Source organism: Pteropus medius, unplaced genomic scaffold, assembly GCF_902729225.1.
Source record: "Pteropus medius unplaced genomic scaffold, Ma_sr-lr_union100, whole genome shotgun sequence".
Lineage (NCBI taxonomy): Eukaryota > Metazoa > Chordata > Mammalia > Chiroptera > Pteropodidae > Pteropus > Pteropus medius.
The window spans coordinates 62343450-62363550 of record NW_024349800.1 but is presented as its reverse complement, the minus strand read 5'-3'; the positions used below and the strand labels follow the sequence as shown (position 1 = coordinate 62363550).

At 36.1% G+C, this 20101-nt stretch overlaps 1 protein-coding gene across 3 annotated transcripts in view; it reads right to left on the bottom strand.

The window, feature by feature from the left end:
• Positions 1-20101, bottom strand: part of SIK2 (salt inducible kinase 2) — a 104442-nt gene that overhangs the window by 21632 nt on the left and 62709 nt on the right. For all 3 annotated transcript variants that reach the window (XM_039887873.1, XM_039887872.1, XM_039887874.1), the window contains exons 4-8: positions 17491-17652; positions 5211-5335; positions 4698-4821; positions 3079-3299; positions 1451-1603 (exon numbers count right to left, since the gene is read on the bottom strand). In XM_039887873.1, coding sequence (XP_039743807.1) covers positions 1451-1603; positions 3079-3299; positions 4698-4821; positions 5211-5335; positions 17491-17652 — 785 coding nt within the window. The remainder of the gene's footprint in view (positions 1-1450; positions 1604-3078; positions 3300-4697; positions 4822-5210; positions 5336-17490; positions 17653-20101) is intronic.

The following is a 20101-nucleotide window of genomic DNA, read 5'->3' as shown; positions in this document are numbered from 1 at the left end:
CCAGCATATTATGCAGCGAATATAAGTATACTAAATCTATCTAAGATGGGAACCTCACTGTTTTCTAAGTGAGAATAATGGGTACTTTATTGCTGGACCATAACTCCTTAAGGGCAGGGTCTATTTCCTCAGTACCTGTGACCATAGGCTGGGACTGTGCTTGGCACAAAGCGCTCTATTTGCTGAACCGATCTGCTGGCATAGTTTAACTAATTTTATCTTTGTAGCAAACTTATGAAGGAGGTATTGCTATTTCCATTTTATCTTAAGGGCAATAGAGTTCAGAGATGCTAACTTGTTGAAGTCACTCGGCTCAGTATGGAACCCAAGGCCCTGAGCTGCTTTTTAAGGTCACACAGAGAGAAATGGCAGAATCTGGAATTTTCTCCAGAGTTTTTAATAAATTGGTTAAAAGTCCCTGCTTTTAACCACCATACTGAGCTGCTTCTCCAAACCACTGCTAAGCTCAGACAGAGTCTCCCTCTGAAATTGTCCTTACTTCCTTTCTACTTCTATTAGAATCATATAGCTCAAGCCTTCAGTATTTCTGATTTCAACTACTATAATAATCTCCTAACTGCTCTCTCCAAATTTCTTCTCTACCCTATCTAATCTATCTTTCCCATTGTTACCAGATTAATTAGTTTAAAGCATGGGTATAATCATATTACTTTTCTACTTAACACCCTTCAGTAGTTCCTCATTACTTCCTGAATTATAAGTAAACTTGGCATTCAAAGCACTCCATAGCATGGCTTCAACTTAACCACTCCAACTTTTTAATTTCCCTATAAGTCCAGTGGATTAATTTGAACAAGCCCTATATCTGTCCACTTGAGTACTTCTGCTCGCGCTGCTTTTTCTGCCTGCATATAATGTCTTTAACTACTGCCTCTCCCTGAAAAAGTCCTACATATCTGTGAAGGTGTCTTAAATGCCATCTTTCCCACAAAGCACTTCTCATTCAAATGTATTTCTATCCCTTTTGCCCTTAGTTCTCCTACATTACTTACCTTTCTCTCTTTTGAACCATCGTTATTTATAATGTCTTATTTTGCTTTGATATTGTAATGTCTCTGAGGGCAATGACTGTGTTTTATATGTCCTTATCCCCTGTGGTGCCTATTAACAGAAGCATGCACAGGGCAAATCTGCAGTAAAAACTTATTCAATGAAAGTGAATGACAACCTAGTTACATTAATTCTCAACATAAATAAATGTAAAACAATGAAAAATATCGTAAAGAAAAAAGTGTTTGAAATAAAATTAATCCTTAAAAATAGGAAGGTGCTAAAACATTTGAAAATCTAGTGAATAACAGGCAGAAACTTTACAGAAAAACAGAAGCAGTGGATGAAATCCTAACCCTTTGTACTACAAAATAAAAAATGTGTCAACCATGCGAATAGGCACATGCACAGATAAGACTATTGGCTAATGGGGTGTTACCTTGGCAACTGTTTGTTCAGCAATGGTGCTGGGCCGACGCTGCCGGGCATCGAGTCTCTGCTCCACAGGAAAACTGCTCCTATGTGATTTCAGGCGCTCCACCAATAAGTAATAAATGGCAGCAAAGTGATTGTAGCTCTTGTTCTGCAAAGACTAAAAGAAAAAACAAGTGCTGAGGCAGAGAACCATAAAAACCAATCCAATGATCTATCTTTCTAAACAAAGATAGAAGAAATCATGTGTTCTTAAAAACAGGGTAACAAAATATGCCTCAAAATTAAAGCTGTTCCAGAATTTAGAATGAAAAACAGATCATTTCAAGTTTCCAGTATCAATTATATAAAGATATCACCCTGAAATGACTTGACTGGCCCTTTTACATTAACGGGATCTGTTTATTTTTCTGGATTCAAAGAAAATGCCACCACTGTCTCATGGAGACATTTCCCAATGCTGTCAATATGGTCCCATTTCATAGCTGTAACTATGGTGCAAAGTTGGTTAGCAACCTGAGCCCAGAGGTTCTAATTCCATAGCTTCAACACAAGTCCAAACCTCTGCAAACTCTGAAGTGAATATTAAAGTCTTTAGGGAACTTTCTGGTGATATTTTGGGCTGGAGAACGACATTTGGATGCTAGATTGAGACACGGTGTCTCCGTTCTTAGGTAATTTTTTCCTCTTGTTTTTGCAATCCCGCCCTCTTGAAACCTTGAAAATAAAAGTTGCTTCCCAATTTTTCACATCTCTCATCAGCCAGCTTTACCAGGATACTAACGGAACAGAGAAATAACTGCTCCGTTGGCTCCTAATTCCACCTGACAATCTGCATGGGCACCGTGCAGTGCACCTCAGAGGCAGAGTACTCTCAGAAAGAATCCCAGACCAGAGGGACTGTGCTCACATATGCCATTCTGGATCTACTTCGTGGCCAAGTACAGAAAAACATCACTGAGCATGTGACGAGCAAAGCAGGAAAGCCAGTCTGGTTTCACTTATGGCTACAATGAAGGAAAAGGCAGCACAAGGGGGCATTTCATATTCTTTCTTGTTATGGCTTCTCCTTTTTTTTTTTTAATGTTGTGGAGGTAGTAAAAATATGTATATCTTATGAACATGCTATTAAAGACAGAAACAAAGGTGATGAGGACTTTCCAGGTTCATGACATTTTTAGTCCTATGACCCATAAGACTTCCATATCAGGAATCCACCAGTTTACAACCTAAATCCTATTGGCTTTCTTAAACCTGATGCCTACCACCCCTGTTTTCTGCTCAGTGCTCAACCTTATTCCATATCTACACGTTTATGTTCCATATAAACAAGTTTATTAGCTATATAAAACTTTATGCTTCATTTTAGAATATTCCACTTGGTTAAGTTTCCATCTTTACCTTTTCTGTCCTGCATAAACCCTTCCTCTTGAATTTTTGGCAGATGGGGCAAAGGGAGGAATTTATACACTGAATAAAAGCAAACTCTGACATAGCCTTCAGGAACAGTATACCTAAGTGCTGGGGATGGCCATGCTAAAAGACCTGGATGACTGAGGGCTGAGCATGAAATTTCAAGTTACTGAGTACAACAGAATCCTAAAATATCTTCAGTCAAATCTCTGATCACTTTACCTCAATGGTTTTCTGTTGATCTATTCCAAGGCTGTGCATCAGTCGCAGAACCTGTTCATTAAACTCCCCAATGGATGGCTCATTTTCTTGCCCTTGTGGATAGAGAACAGGTCTCTGTACCGGAACCTCTACAAGCATCCACTTATGCTCTTTGATTTGAGCTATGGTTAGCCGTTTGGACGGGTCTAGAACCAACATCCTTCGAATAAGGTGCTCGCAATCTATGGAAAACACAACGTTACAAAAGTCACGTAAATCACCTTGCACTTCAGGGAATTTGCTTGATTCATGTGACTTTGTACAATGGCATTTATTTTTGAATTCTCCACAGTACCCACTGGAAAGCAGAAGGTCAAATGAATTAAGTGACTACATGAAGGTTACTTATATTTGTCAAGTTCACATGGTGAATGCTGACACAAAAAGTCAGCCATCACCATGAATGAAAATTTAAGAAAAACAGGAGCCTATAGATCTATCCGATTTTGTGCTAAATGAACCTTTCTACTGAATTTAATAACTGAATGTACCCAGACGCAGACTTAGATTTCCAATAACAACAACAAAAAAAACCAAACAAAAAAACAAGCCTTCTTCTTAGCACAAACATATAATAAATGGACCCTCAGTCACTTCTGAGGCTGATATACTTGAGGCTATGTAAGTGAGGCAGGAGGTCCCCAGTGGATTGATGCTTTCTCCACATCAGTACAGCTGACAAAAATGTATGTGAAATATTATTTATTTCTGATTACACTAAGAAAACTGCACTGCTGCAACTCTGGGCACTAGCTTATTCTTTGAGCTGACAACATGCTCTTTTCCACTCTGCATAAGCTAAACTTAGATCACTTGTATGTGCCAGACACCATATTAAGTGCTTTATACAGATTAATTTAATTAATCTTCATGACACCACTATTAGAAACTATGGTTATTTCCATTTTATAGATTGAGGAAATTGAAGTGCAGAGAGGAGATATAACTTGCCAAAGTCAGACTGCCAGTTAAGTGCTGAACTCAAAATTAAAACCAGGCAGCTTGGCTCCAAAGTCTACACTCTTAAGTATTAGAGCATTATTTCTACTGTTACTAGGACAAAAGAGTTAAGGATGATAGCCAAAAACTAATCTAAGGAATAAACGTAACTTCTGCCTACATTACAACTCAATACAAAACTGGGAGAGATTATGGCATTTCATCTTAATTCAACAGTTTTGCCGGCTGGTTTTTAAATTTAATTAAAAAATTTTAATTTTGCAACTTCCTGCCAAAGGCTATGGGAAAATCCATTTCAAACTTAGAGTAAAATGGTTGTGAATCTATATCTACAAAGAGCTTCTCCCAGTCTAAAGTAAACCTGAGACATTTATAGACAGAGATTAAATGAGAAGACTTGCTGTTCTTGATTTGGGGAACTTTCTGTTTTCAGTTACAAGCAGGAAGGCTATAAGTTTTCTCACCTATATGGAAGGGGTTGCTTATATCTATGGCTTTTAAAGTAACTCAGTCACTTTATTTCGTACCCAAACTCTGAGAAAAAGGGAAGCTTTGCCTAGGCATTTCATTATAAGCATAAATTCTATAAAACACAATTAGTAAGGTGAACAGGTTGTTACCTTCTGACATAAAATATGGAATCCGGAATCTTCCTTCCAAAACCCTTTGCCTCAAAATAGGAAGAGTCGGTCCATCAAAAGGTAGAGCTCCACAGACAAGTACATAAAGAACAACTCCCATGCTCTAGGGGAAGAAAACAACAGGGTCACTTTTCTACCAAGAACTTCACTTGTTTTCCCAACATCCCCAAGGGCTCTTAAAATCATATGGACTGAAAAGTTCCTGTTTGAATTTACTATTTTCTCAAATTTAAAAAAAAAATCTGAAACCCTTATTACTACAGTAAGGTATCCTATAATAAATACCAAAATACCTAAATGTAATTATTTTGATTACTATTTAAGTTTAAATCTGTCTGTAGAAATTCTTTCCTAGAATCCAAGATGCTCTGTCAAGTGGACAGGAAAAATATGAGCTATTTCTTATGTTAGGCACCAAGAACTTCAAAGACTGGCCAGAGTACCAAGTATTATCATTATAGATGCATTTAACACAGCAAAGCAAAGAAATACCCAAATATCCAGCTGTGGTCCTTCATACTGCTGCCCTTCAAAGACTTCAGGGGCTGCATAAGGGGGGCTGCCACACCATGTTGCCAGCAGTTCACCATTTTTAAAGAAATTTCCAAAACCGAAATCTATAGGATGGAAATAAATGTTACTTTCATCTATGTTCTCAAGCTATACTGAATTTCTTTGTAACAAATTTTATAATATGCTATATTAACATCATCACTATAATTTACTCTGTGAGGAATGGAATGACATCTATCTTGTGATGTTTCCCTAGCACTTAGCTTAATGGCTAGCAAATATTAAGTATTCAGTAACTATTTCTTGAATGAATATATAAATGAATCAAGTTTTCTACTCAAAGAGAATGAGTAAGAGATTGGAAGAATATTTTCAATAATGTATTTTTAAAGCTGAAAGAAAATCGATTGGTGTGGACAACCAAATTGAATTCAATAATCTTAGAATTTTCCCTGGACTCCATGATGAAGAGTTCTTTGTCTTATACAGTCTATAGGGAAAGAACCAAATGAGTAAAACTATAAGATATTTACCTAAAAACAACCTGAGTGACTGGCTGCTCTTATGGCCATTACTCCAGGGTAGCAAGATACATAACTTTTTAAAGCAACTAAGTATAGTGTTTTCTAAGTAACAGTTTTCTAAGTGTTGGCCCATATATCCTGATTTAGGCAGATACCTATCTGAATAGCTCATTAACATGTGATGGCTCTATGGCCGAGCTATAGGCCACCTGTCACCAGTATTTACTGATTTACAGAATGTAGTAGCATTATATTTCAAAACACAGTTAATGCCATTTCACTATATTAGTCACACTGAATCTACAACTTTGATATACAGCATGCATTTTGGAAATACTATACTCAGATGCCTTCGATATACATGAAAATTACAGCAGAATTCAGTAGGCTCTGGTGTAAATGCAAGCTTGTGCCTGTTTGCTAAGCCTTTACATAGTCTCATGTTCTTACTGAAGAAACAGATTCCTATTATTTTGTATGCTATATCCACACTATCTTCTGTGGAAGCACATTCCTGATGAAGAACATTGCCTCAGTGACAGAAACTGGCTCTGTGCCCAGCTAGTGCATAGAAGTGCATGGATAGTGAGCTTTAATAAGTGCCCCAAGACTGGATCAAGTCTCCAGTGCCAGATTGACTGGCTGCGTGACTTTGGATCAATGTTTCCCCACCTGTAAAGCTGAAATAATAAATATACGCAGTCAGCAGATTGTTGTGGGAATCCAATGCGTTAATGTAAACTCATACTCTATTCATACCTTGAAACTACACATATTATCTGTACTTTAGGTGAAGCATTCTCTTAACTAGTTGACATAAAAGCTGGTGGTAAGCAGTAATCATAGTAACAACAGTCCCCAATACCACAGTTTCATGGCAGAGTAAAACCTATGAAGTTAGGGAGAACTAGAGCTGATCTTCCATTTATCACTTTCTAGCTTCAAGTCCTTTAGGTAAATTATTTAACTTCCTTGAACTTTAGTTTCTGTATTTATAAATGTGGGGATAATTCACCTACACAGGTAAGATGCTGCGAGGATTAAATGAGATTAAGAATGTAAAATGCCTGGAACATAGTAGGCGACAAACGTCAGCTCCCTTTTCCTTCTGTGAAGCATCTTTACCAATGATTAGCTTTCAGAGAAAGAAATCTTAAGAAAATATATGGAGAGGGTAGAAAAAGTATAGAAGAGCTTAGGAGTTCAGAAGAAAGAGAGGGTGCACATGGGGAAAGAGCCCAGACACCGACTAAACCTGGTCTGTCCTTGGTATCCAGGAGTATGAGGCAATGAGAACTTCTCCCTCCACAATGTGACTACAGTTCAGTCATATACTCCGTTTTCCTCTATGACTAACCACTCATATTACATCATATGTCCATATAGATACATATTTCTAATTTTCTAGAAAAACTATATTCTCAAATGAGTCAAGGACTAGATGTTCAAATAACATTTAAAGAGGAAAATGTTAATTTTACTCACACAGAAAAGCACAAGAAACTCTAGGATGTGTGTTTTCATGTGTCCTGAAATAGGTCCAATAATTGTTATACTTTAAACCATAATCACAGGATGAGTTTTAGCACAAGTTGAGGATACTCTCCAAATAGCATTGTAAAGTTTTAACATCTCAAAGAACCATTATAGAACTGATTCATTCTGAACTTCCCTGGACTCTGGTGCAATAAACTTAAAAGAAGTGACTGGGACAGAGGCCTGTTGGGAAGGCGACCTGGTCTCTTTATTGCCCAAGCTCGCTCACTGGTACACTTCATAGGCAAGATGACAGCAAGAGCCAGGAAAGCATTACGTGCTGGTGGCATCCCAACTCAACCTTGGCTTTACGTGTCTCGGACAAAGAAAGTGTCCTCTTAACTTATAAGGAGTGGTACTAATTCGATGTTTACTTCTATTTCCTGTAAATAAAGAAAACAGGAACTTGAGCCTATACAAACATGAGAAGAAACACCAAGAGACAATCAGGTTCACAAAGGCAATTATAACAGCATATATGCAACAGTCTTCTATAACCTTGCCATAGCACTTACACACATTGTATTTGTAATCATCTGATGTATGGGTTCACAAAGACTCTGGAGTCAGGCAGATTTGGGATCAAATCCTGGGTTTTCGACCTGGCTGTGTGATTTGGGTAAGTTACTTAACTTCTCGGAGACTTGGTTTCCTCATTTGTAAAATGGGGATAATATCTATACTTCATAAAGTTACTGTGAGCAACATTTGTTATGTCACTACTTATAGTTAACAAGTAGGTAATATGTAAAGCTTTAAGCATGTCATTAAAACATGCCTGGTAGGCGCTCAATAAATTGTAGCTATTGAGTAAGCTACTTAATAGAATAGGAGAAGAGTAATCCTTATTGTTTTATGTATCTGTCTTCCCCCACCAGACTAAACTTGAAAGTAGAGGTGGAAATGATATGTCTATAGTCCCAGCACTTAGCATGCTGTCTGTAGATAGTAGCTGTTCAAAAAAGGTTTGCTGAATGAATATGCTGTCATCGTATCTTTTAAAAGAGCTTAAGTATGTGTCAGAAGCTGATCTAGGCTCTCAGAAGATGATTTCTTCTTAATAACCCTATCTGGTATCCTTATTTTAGGATAAAGTGAGGGTAGAAAGTTAAGTACCTTGCTAGAGGTTACACTAAGTTGCAGAACTGGCAAGAAATCAAATCTGACTGCAGAGCCCTCACTGTTAACCACCACCTTTATGTCCTTCCCTGGCACAGTGATATATATGTAGCTATTTTTGAGCAAGTTAATAAATGGTCAGGTTTAAGAAATGGCAATGGAAAAGCACTTAAAAATAAAAGCCTTTTTTATTTCTTCACAGGAATCTGGATAATCTGCTTCATTCAGTGTGCAGTTTTCTGTCTAAAAGCACACAATGAAATGAAGGGCGAGTAAGGGGAATGAAATACAAAAATGGCATAGCTATGCAGGATTTGTTTCTTATTGCCATTTATTCAAATGGAATCCATTAATGTCTCATCAAGCCAACCAAATTCACTCATTCCTTCATTAAACACTTGAGTGCATACATATGTCAACCACTGTGCAAACACAGAAGAGAGTCTCACTACAAAAGAGAATAAAAGACCCCATATTCTCATCTGACTTTCGGAAAGCATTATGAAAATAATCACTTGGGTATTCTTTTTTATGCCAGACCCAGATCCAGCCTAGCCTTGTGGGAAAGAAAACATCCTTCTAGCTTAATGTCTTCTGTAATGCTCTCATCTGCAAGTTAATACATAAACTGATGGCTGCTGTGTCTCTTAGACATTTTGCTTTCTGTTTGTCATAAAACGTATACCATGTAATACTGAATTCACTTTGTTATTATTTAACTCTTAATTTTGAAATAATTTTGTATTTACCGAAGAGTTCCAACAATAAAGGAGACTTCCCTAAGCCCTTTGCTCAGCTTTCCCTGAGGTTAACATTTTACATAACTACAGGAGTACAATTATCAAAACCAAGAAAGTAACAATGATTCAATATTGTTAACAAAACCAAAGACTTTATTAAGATTTCAACATTTTTTTTAACAAACATCTGTTTTCAGTTCTGGATTCTACAATGCATTTAGTTGTCATGCTTCCTTATGCTTCTCCAATTAATAACAGTTCCCCAGTCTTTCCTTCCCTTTTATGACCATGAGTAAATAGCACAGGTCAGGTATTTTGTAGAATGTCTCTCAGTTTGGACTCAGATAATATTTTCTCATGATTAGATTAAGATTGTGAATTTTTGGGAAGAACATAACAGAGGTGAAGTGCTCTTAGATGTGCACAGTATTATGTCTAATTATTGGTGGGGTTAACCTTGATCTCCTAATTAAGGCAATATCTGTTGTGTTGCCCCATTGTAAAATGACTATTTCTCCTTTGTAATTAATATTTTAGACAAGATACATTAAGACTATACATATCCTATTTCTCCTGTTTCTCACACTAATTTAGCATTCATTGGTAGATCTTGGTTTAAGGAAGAGTTGTCCCTTCTTCCCCTTTTATTAATGAAATCATTTATTTATTACTTCTAATATTCTCATATATTTGTCATAAATATTTTATTGTTTGGGTTGTAATTCAATACTATTGTCATATTGTTACTTATTTTGATGCTCAGATAGTTCCAGCTTTGGTTATCAGGAGCTCCTGTATCCAATTTGGGTTGGCTCTAGTTTCCTTTTAATATACCCCATCTTTTTAAAATTTCATTTTAAGTATTTCCTGACACAAGATGTTCCAGGCTCATCTTATATTTACCCCGCCCCAACCCTGAAATCAACCACTTTTTCAAGGGGCTCTGGTTCATTTTACAGAGGACTGATAGTTAGAAACCAAGACTTAGGACCTAGATGTGCTCATTGTAACTGGGATGTCACTGCTTCTAGGCCCTGTCAGCAAACAGAGCTGTGAAATATACGTGTAAATGCTAATCCATGCACACACTCCCATATTTATTTCCGTATCTATCTATGTGTATAGATAATATTACATATAATATATATATATAATAATATGTATTTAAAAAAACCATGAGTTCATACTGATACTTCTCACACCAATCCAGGGTTCAGTCTAACATTATTTTGATACTATTTTTATTCATATATGATTGAGCAACTCTGAGAAAATTTGAAGGTATAAAGAAATTTCTTTCCTCTGCAGTAATTTGTCATTGGTGTAATTGTTTGAACTCTCCTTCATAACATGCCTTGAATTTGTCAGATCAAACACAATTTTCAACATTTCTTGAACATAGTAGGAAAAAGACAATCCTTCTCAAATAATCTCTTAGCTTCTCAATTTTAAGAAAGTTCAATGTGAAATCATAAGTTTTAGAAACAAAATGACAACTAGTCCTTCGACATGGTCTATGAGTTATAATCAAATCTAAAAACATTTATGTCATGTCTACTTTGGGCTAGGCATCACGTACTTGGTATTTCTTCATTTATTATGTAATTTAATCATGATGATGACCCTATAGGGTATCATGGACCTCATCTTACAAAGGGGGAACTGAAGCTCAAAGTGATTAACTGACTTGCCCAAGTATCTATCTATAGCTACAAGTGGCTTGGCCAGTATTCAAATACAAGTTCTTTGAACTCCAAGCCAGGTGTTCTTTTTTCCTATACCACAGATGTTCCAAGAACACCATGAGTCAGAGAAGTTTAATCCAACTTTAAATTGGAGGCAAGGCTGTCATAAACCTAGGAAAAAATCCTTTACATTCAATAGAGAGATTTTCTAATTTATGCCTCCAACAGCAGAATCTGACAAGTGAGGGCTTTCTTCTCTTTACAATACTGAATGCTATGTTGACAGCATCCTTAATAACTGAATGAGAAAAATTAAGATTTATACAAAGTAAATGTCAGAAATACATTCCTACATTCATTTTAGGGATCTATATTCATTTTAAGAATGTATGATGTGTTAAATAGACACATCTTTTCCTTTTAACGTAAAGATGATCCATGCTTCTATTCCTATGACACTAAGGTATGTACTCCAAGGTTTTACTGTAACAATAATTTTGAGATTTCCTCATATATCTATATTCTCTTACCTGGTTTCTGTGTGGCCTAAAATGTTTATAAAAGAGAGGGACTGGGGTAGAGTCTTTAACCACAAAAAAGATCAATTATTTCTGACTGAATCTCATGGAAGTCAACTGGGCCTCAAAAGTAGAATCCTCTAATTTACCTCTTATCGAACAGATCATGAATATATTTTAAAATAATACTAGAACTGCTATTATTGTTTTCTGCTTTTTATTTTAAAAGTGACTGTTTGACCTTTATCTTCCTGATAACAACATGCAATTATTGTTACTGTCATAATTAAATTACATAATTTATCAGTGCCCAAACATCATTAACAAAGGGCCAATGTTTTAGGGATGATAAGGCCTTGCACAGAGCAAATAAGCTGATCCTGATGCTTACTATCTGTTGGGGACCAAGCACATTAGAGAATTCACTGTATTTGTGGGAGTGAACTAGATCAAATATTAGCATGCATACAAACTATCTGGGGAACCTGCTAATATGTAGATTCTGATCAGTAGGTCTAGGGTTGGGTTTGAGATTCTGCATTTCTAACAAGCTCCAAAGTGATGCTCATGCTGCTGGTCCTCCAGACCACTCTTCCAGTAGCCAGAAAACAGAGATTTGTGAAAAAGATAAAGAAGATGTTAAACAGCTTGTCACTATTTATTGTTGCAAAATGATTATAATTACTAAATACTGTCAAGATTTTTATTTAAATAACATAATGACCAAATAGAAGTCATTAGGTAAACTGTCACTGTTTTAGAAAGGAAAAAAACAAACAAAACACTGAAAACCAGTCTTCCGAGCTAAGAAAAGGTAAACAATTTCTAGGAAATCAACACAACCAAGGCAATTTTTAAACTCCAGCAGTGTGTTATAATGTCTAATTTATAATTTAAAAAATCCTCTTATAGAGTGGCAGATGGCTTTAGGGTTAAATTTATCCTTGCTTCTGAAATTACCAGTAGAATTCAGATATCCAGTCTCACTAAAGAGTTACTCATCTTTTGTAATTATTATAATAGGAGTGAAGAAGACAATTATGAAGAATGAAAGCTGACAAATGAAAGGTAAGCGAGTAGTACAGATGAAGCTGACCCCTTGCACAAACTGAATACGGATCAGCCAACACTGACATCAATGCATACTTTGTTGCCCACCAGCAAGAAAAGGCCAGCTGCACACTTGACTTTCAGATATCAGTCACTCCCTCCCTACCTGACAGGAGGGTACAAGAACAATTACCACAGCTGAGATGAAATGTGATCCTGCTGGCCAGTGTGAGACATCTATTTGTCCAGTGAGAGAGTTCAGTGAGCTACCAAGCAAATAAATGATCTTCCTTATTCCAAAATGGAGTGGGGAGGTGGGGAGGGGAAAAACAAAACAAAATGAATCAAAACTTTTTGAGCTCTCTTCCATATTCCAGGCTTATTGTGCTGCTAGTGCTAAGTAGGCTGATAAAGACAAGATCTCACTGTGCTTGCTGATGCAAAGCTTTTTTAAATTTTACCTAATACTAGTGGCAGGAGGATAACAAGTGGAAGACTTTTAATAAGTATTTTACCAATAAAATCTGTCTCAGGCTCCCTAATCCTTTTCTGTTCCAGGGCATAAAAATGAAATTTTATATACAGAAACCCTGTCTCAAGATCTTCTAGTAAGAAGGAAGATTGTTAGAAGCAATAATGAGAGATGATGGGCTACATGGGAATCATGGGTCATCTAAGAAAGGAAACATTGCTCTCTGGCTAAAGACAAGGGACCTGTGATACACAGGTCATATTAACGAGGCTCATTACACATTACTAATTACACTGAAGGTCCCTCAGAAGAAAAAATTAATTTGCATTAAGCAGAGGCAATTAAGAATACGAATGATAAACTTTCCTTGTTCCTCTGAAATTTAAATTAGTAAGGCCTTAAGGACTTGGTAATTAAAAAACAAACATGGTGAGGGGTTATCAAAAATTTCAGGATTTGTTTTCACATGGACTCAATTATATATTGTATACAAGTAACAGCTACCTTTTTTAAAATAGCTACCTTTTACTGAGTGTTACATGGTGACACTCAATAAAACAATTTATTTAACAAACACTTAAAAAGCACTATGTACCAGGCACTGTTCTAAGTACTTTATAAGTATCAATTAGTAACCACTATGAGATATGACTTCTATCATTCCTTCTTTACAGATAAGGAAACTGAGGACAGAGAAGTTAGGTTATGTGTCCAAGGTCACGCAGGTAGTTAAGTGCCAGAGTCAGGATTCAAACTCAGGTATTCAGGCTCTACCTGACTCCTACCTACTACCCTCTCTGTCTCTAATATTATCACTAATCCCTACAATGTTCCTGAGAAACAGAGTAATCTATGCCTAACACATATGGAAACCTAGGCTCAGTGAGGTTAAATAATTGGCCCAGGTTTACACAGCCATTAAGTATGGCACAGCCAGAGTTTGCACTTGTACTGTCTGAATCAAATTCCACATTCTTTATGTGAAGCCTTGTTTGAACTGTGATATTTGTGAAAACTTCCTCTAAGTAATCCATATATTTTTATCCTCAAGTATTTATTATAAACATTTCAGATTAGGAAAGTTAAAGAATAAAACTAAATGTCCTTCATCTATTTATTTTCAGCATAATGCCTGAATAATCATAGCCAAAAGAGCTAGAAGGAAATGGTACTGCAATTACTAAAACTAATGAAAGCCAATATTTCTTCTCATTCTGCCTCTTACTCTGAATGTCCTAACACTCGTATTTTGCAATGGTTGGAGATCTCATAATTGAGGCAATGAATACACACAGGTGTGGGTAGGTCCATGGCTCATCAGTATCTGAGGTCTTTCCCCACTGGAGGAGCATAAATTAGATGTTGATTCGAAAGCCATGTTTCTGTATTTATTAAAATGAACTATGTCATTTTCTGTCTTGTAAATTAAAATATTTTAATTTAAACCTAGTTTTAGTCTGCAGTTCTCTTCATTTTCAACATACAAGATGGCTAAAAGAGTTATTCATAAGTAGAAGAAACAGAAAGTATAATTTGAGGGAATAATTTTATATTTTATTCTGGGTTCTTGAAATTTTTCCATGGAACCCCATCTTTCCTACTTGTGTTAGATTTCTTTAAAGTTCAAGAAGAATCCTCTGAAATCAGAAGATGATGATTTTAAATGGAAGCAGGGCCATAAAATGTTATAAAATCTCTGGATAAAAAGAAATATCCTGGAGAAATTCTTTAACAGCATTGCAACCCATCTAAGCTTATTGATGGCATGTGAAATCCTTCATGATCTGGCTCTGCCTACTTGTGTAGGCTCTCTTCCTATTGTTACTCACTGGCACCTCTGTCCCACCATCTCTGCTTTGTAGTTTCCCTACATAGTTTGAGTTTTCTGGTCTGCCTGCCTTTGCATATACTGATCCATCTGCTTGGAGCTGCCATCTCTACCTCATCCCATCAACACACACTCTCCCCCTATCCCACCAAAATGCCTTCTTCTTAATGAAGTCTTAGCTCATAATTTCTTCCAGGCAGAGTTAGTCTTTCTCCTAGCATTTACAATAATTATCTTTTTGAATTTTATTTACTTAAAGGTCTGGTTCTGGAATAACTCCTCGAGGTGAGAGCAGAGTTGAGCACTGTCGCACTGCTGTTGTTTTTGTCTTGAAATAGTTGAATCTCTAGGACTTAGCCCTGAGCATAACAGATGCTTAATAAACATCTACTAAAATTTGGGGTAAATGGTGGTGAGGATGACAGAAGAAAAAAATGTGGGCAAGAAGATATTTGAGTGCTTAGATATACTCTGTATGTGAGATATGGAATCACTAAATGTATTAAAAAATGAATAATGGCACCCAAAATTCAATTATTGAGTACCTCCTGAGGAATAACTAACAGATAATGCTTGGAAACTACACATGGTATAATGGAAGAAACATAGATATTGTGGTCAGAGAGACCTAGGTTTGAATTCCAGGTCTGCTACTTATTATCTGAGTCATCTTATCAAGTTATTTAATATTTAATCTGTGTTTCAGCTTTCTCACCGAAAAACTGAAAAGAGCTTTGCAACTCCTAGGGTTGCTGTAAAGATTAAATAAGTACAAGTATCTGGCAGAACATCTGAAAATAGTGAAGGCTCAATAAATGTTAGCTGTTATACTAGCTTAATCAGAGAGAACAATTTTAGGTGTCAGACATTTTATCTGTCATCTAGATAAAAATTAGAAGGCCTTGAAGTTAATATATTCAAAAACAAAACATCAAAAACAAACTAGGTAACTCATAATGATATTAGAAATACTGGGTTTACCTACCAATGTTAGACATATTACGGCCAGGCAAAACTGAGTATATTTTGTTTGCAAGTTTCTTTGGCATTCTACTTGGACATTTTCTTTTGAGAGGTTAGTGACAGAGCACTTTGTAATTCCTAGAGCATATGATTCACACCTCTAACCTTTCTCTGCCTGAAAACACTCCTAAAACTCCCGAGGTATTGTTTTGTTAATTTTTTGTTTCTGTGATAAAGGAGTGCAAAGGTGAATCAGGGGTTTCCCCCTTCTTTCTATAGAGTTAAGACTTTCAAAAAACAAGAGCCTTTCTGAGGAGGACAATTTTAGGGCAGCAGATGCTTTCAAAGAGAAATAAACGAAAATTCCAGTGATGTGCATTACCGAAAGTTGGCAAAAAGGAGTGAAATTTAGTGAACCAAATGGAAGGGCCAAAAGGAGGAGGAGAAAAAAACACAAATAGGAGAAGTAAACACACATAAGAAACGATGGAAACACTAATACTGTGGATTGCATTTTCAAAACAAAAATGACAAATTAATACAGATCTTCATACATAATGGGAATTACAACAAATTAACTTTTTCTTATTAAACATTGTCTTATTCAGACAATCCCATTAGAAAAAGATTGGACTACTGAATGAAAAATTCATTACCTCCCTGTAACATATGTAACATCGGCATTTAAAATTAATTATTAAAATTAAAGTGAAAGTAAATAAAAGTTAAAGTAAGTAAGAAATAATTATTTACCTTCCTCAAAATACTCAGGACAAAAACTAATGGGAAATGGCACAGAAATAAACTCATTAAATGCACATATTAGAGGCTTTTAACATATTTTATACCACAGGGGGTTGCTTTTGCTCTAAATTTAGTGAGTCCAGTGAATATCTAACCTAGCTAGTCAACCAATAATTAATTTCTTGGTCAGCTCCTCTCACCCGGATGTCTCCCTGTTCCTCTTCAATGATCCTAGAACAAAACACCACGACTTGCAATTTTGCTAAGCTTTTCCTTCATGCCCCTTACCTTCTTCAAAACCCTAGCCAAAATACTTCTCCCTCCCTCCGTCCCACACCTGCAACCTCTAAACAGCAGCAGGTGTTCTAGTTCAGACCTACATTTTCTTAATTGGACTACTGCATTAGACTCTTTATTAATCTTCCTGTCTTCTATCTTATCCACATATCCCACCTGTATTTACTCTGCTGCCAAAGAGAGATATCTTTCTAATATGCAAATCTAATTGTTATCCAGGCCCATTTCACCCTTACCCCCATCCTAAAATGTTCAATAGGTTAGATTCCCTGTGATCTACAGAATAAACTGTAAAATTGTTTACATGGCCTTCGTATTCTGGTTTTTGCCTATCTGCTCCTCTTGTATCAATCCACATTCCTCCTTTGTCTTTTTCCTGTCTATAACCCCACGACAGCCACCAGCCAAAATTAGGAGCAAGGGATAGCACCAGCAACCTGTAATGCTCCTCTAGCTCTATTTGTCCCTCCACTCACACACTGTGAGACAAATGTACCTCCTGTGGCAGAGTCCCAAAAAGAGACCTGGATACAAATTAGACTGAAGGCACAAATCAGACCCCAGTTTAGCCCTGCCATTGTGTATACTAATACGAACTGATTTCCCCTACTTTTCAATACACATAGAGAGCTAAGGAAATGAATAAAATACATTTTTTTTTTTGAGAAAGCTTCATGTCATTGGTAGAAATGCCCCTGAATCTCTGCCTGCAGGTCTGTTTCTGCACACACCCAGCACAATGGCTCACAGCTGATATGTTATAGCCAGCTGTGTCCCAGTTACCTGCTATTTTGATATTCATGTTGTTATCCAGCAGGAGATTTTCAGCCTTGAGGTCACGGTGCACAATCTTCCGACCGTGACAATAATCAACAGCAGACAGGATTTGCCAGAATTTGCGCCTGGCCTCAGACTCATTTAATCGGCCATGATTAGCAAGATAGTCTGTAAAAGAAGAGAGAATTTAGAATATTCACCAAAATAAAATATCAATTACTATTAACTTTTACAAATTAATATATGTAGATAAAGAACCCAAACTATTGCCTACAAAATGAGTCTTGGGATGCATAATATCAAAGTAATTGATATTTTCTACTCTTAGTATTCAGGATTTCTTTTGCTCAAAGAGCTTTTTTAATGACTAAAGGTTAGTGCTGTGTTCCAAGTTCCTTGTCTTGAGAAAAGTAATTCCAATCATATTTCACTGGAGTCCAAATAAACCAAGAAAGTCCAAGACCAGACAACAGCAAGTGGCATAACATTAACAGTACAACTCAAAATACCTTTTATGCCCAAGCACTCCTCCTATTCTTCTGTTGAAAAATTTATTGAATAGTCCTAACTACATTTTAAAAATGAAATTTATGTAAAACATGTATCAACTCTCTGACATCCCATTAGAAAAGGGTTATCTTTCTTTTAAACAATCTTTTCATGTAGTTATGATACAAACCACCTGTAACATGAGATGGTGGTCCCTGGAAGTAGTTTAAATAATTCACACCCTGTTCTGTTCAGTGGAGCAATTCTGATCTACCCAAGATTATCCAAACTTGTTCTTTAAACCAAGCACTGTCATTATAGCCATTGTTCTCTAAACAAATATACTTTGCAAGATACATTAGCTATCTTTGTGCAATGTTATAATCTATTAAAGCAGTTTACCTCATAATTCTGCATATTTTTATATGAATTCAATAAAACAACTCACAATTTTACAACTCACATAAATTTCACCTGAAGATCTAAAAGGCCTCTGAAATGATCTTTTGAGAGAGAGAGGTTCAGCATAAATCCTGAAAGCCTTTTTTATTTAAGATTATTTTCCCAAGTAAGAAACTGTACGAGTCAATATTCAGTCACCTTGACAAATTTTCTGCTCTAGGCTATGTGGTTTACTTGTTTTTAAATTCTATGCCTTTGGCTTGGGTTATCCTCAATATTTACTATAAAATTTACTAACATTTGTATAGCACTTTACAGTTTATAAAGCATGTTCATATAATATTTCACTTAATCTTTCTAAAATCCTTTTATGATAACTATTACTCTCTAACTCTCATTTTATATTTGAGGAAGCGGATGATCAGAGAGATTAAGTCATCCGTTTGAATTCATACATTTAGTAAGTGCAGGATGATGTAGAACTAGCAATTTTGATTTTTTTCTATATAAAGCTGCTTCTTTACTAGACTCCTGTTGAAATTTTAACCATCTTTTCAAAACCATCTTTTGAAAAGATGGTAAGAAACCATCTTTTCAAAAGACAAATGTTAGGAAGGATCTACTCAAACACCACTCTGCCCTTAACAGTCCCTCATCACCTCAGGTAGAAATAATCTCTCTTCTCTGAACTCCTTATCACTTATAATACGGCTTCACACTTTAATTATCTGCTTATATATAATAAATATCCCAACATGCACGTATGCACCCAGCCCTAATTCTAACACACTGTGTTTCAGAAAGTAAAAGATACCTTTATTTAAGCTTCTTGAAGATAGGGACCATTTTATTCTCTGAGCTCCCTACAACATTTAGTATTATGCAAAAAACATCATAGGTATAGTACTTAAATATTTAGTTGCTGAAGTATCATAGATACCATCATAAACCTTTATGTATTATAAAATGTGGAGTAGTAGTGTTATAGGCTTTAAATTTAAGTGGGCATTTTGTATTTTCTTCTATATCTGTTATTATCACAAACTGAGATAATCAGCTCATCACATCTTCCCTTTGCACTTAATAGAGCCCACACAGTAGTCATCCATAATTCTGAAGGGGAAAAAGGATCACTTAAGAACAAGTATGCAGAATTTCCAGTCAAAATGTCCAAACTGCCATCAGAATAACTATGTCTAAGTAAACTGGCAAATAGACAACGTGCTTCCTATTCATAAGAGTGAACCAAAGTCTCCGTCTATACTGGATAAGCTGGGAAATCCCTGAATAGGGGTTGGACTCTAGGGCAAACATAATTTAATGAGGGGAATGCAACATATTTTCCATGAGGGAATCTCTTTGGGCTAGTTAGTAATGTCTTTCCTATGATTCCACACAAAATGCTACTTAAACAATATCACTAAGTGAGACAGTTTTTCATAAACAAATGACTGGCTTCCCCAGACAGACATTTCTTCCTCTTGAAAATGCTGAGTCAATGCGTATTAGTGAAAAAGATTTCTGAGATTTTGGCAATACAGAAAAACCTAACAGATCCAGTGTGAACAAGTACAAATTAATATATGTAGATAAAGAACCCAAACTATTGCCTACAAAATGAGTCTTGGGATGCATAATATCAAAGTAATTGATATTTTCTGAAGCAATCAATTCAGACTGGCACCACCATAGCCAAGAGGGAAGAAAAGCTTTGAAGAGGGTATTG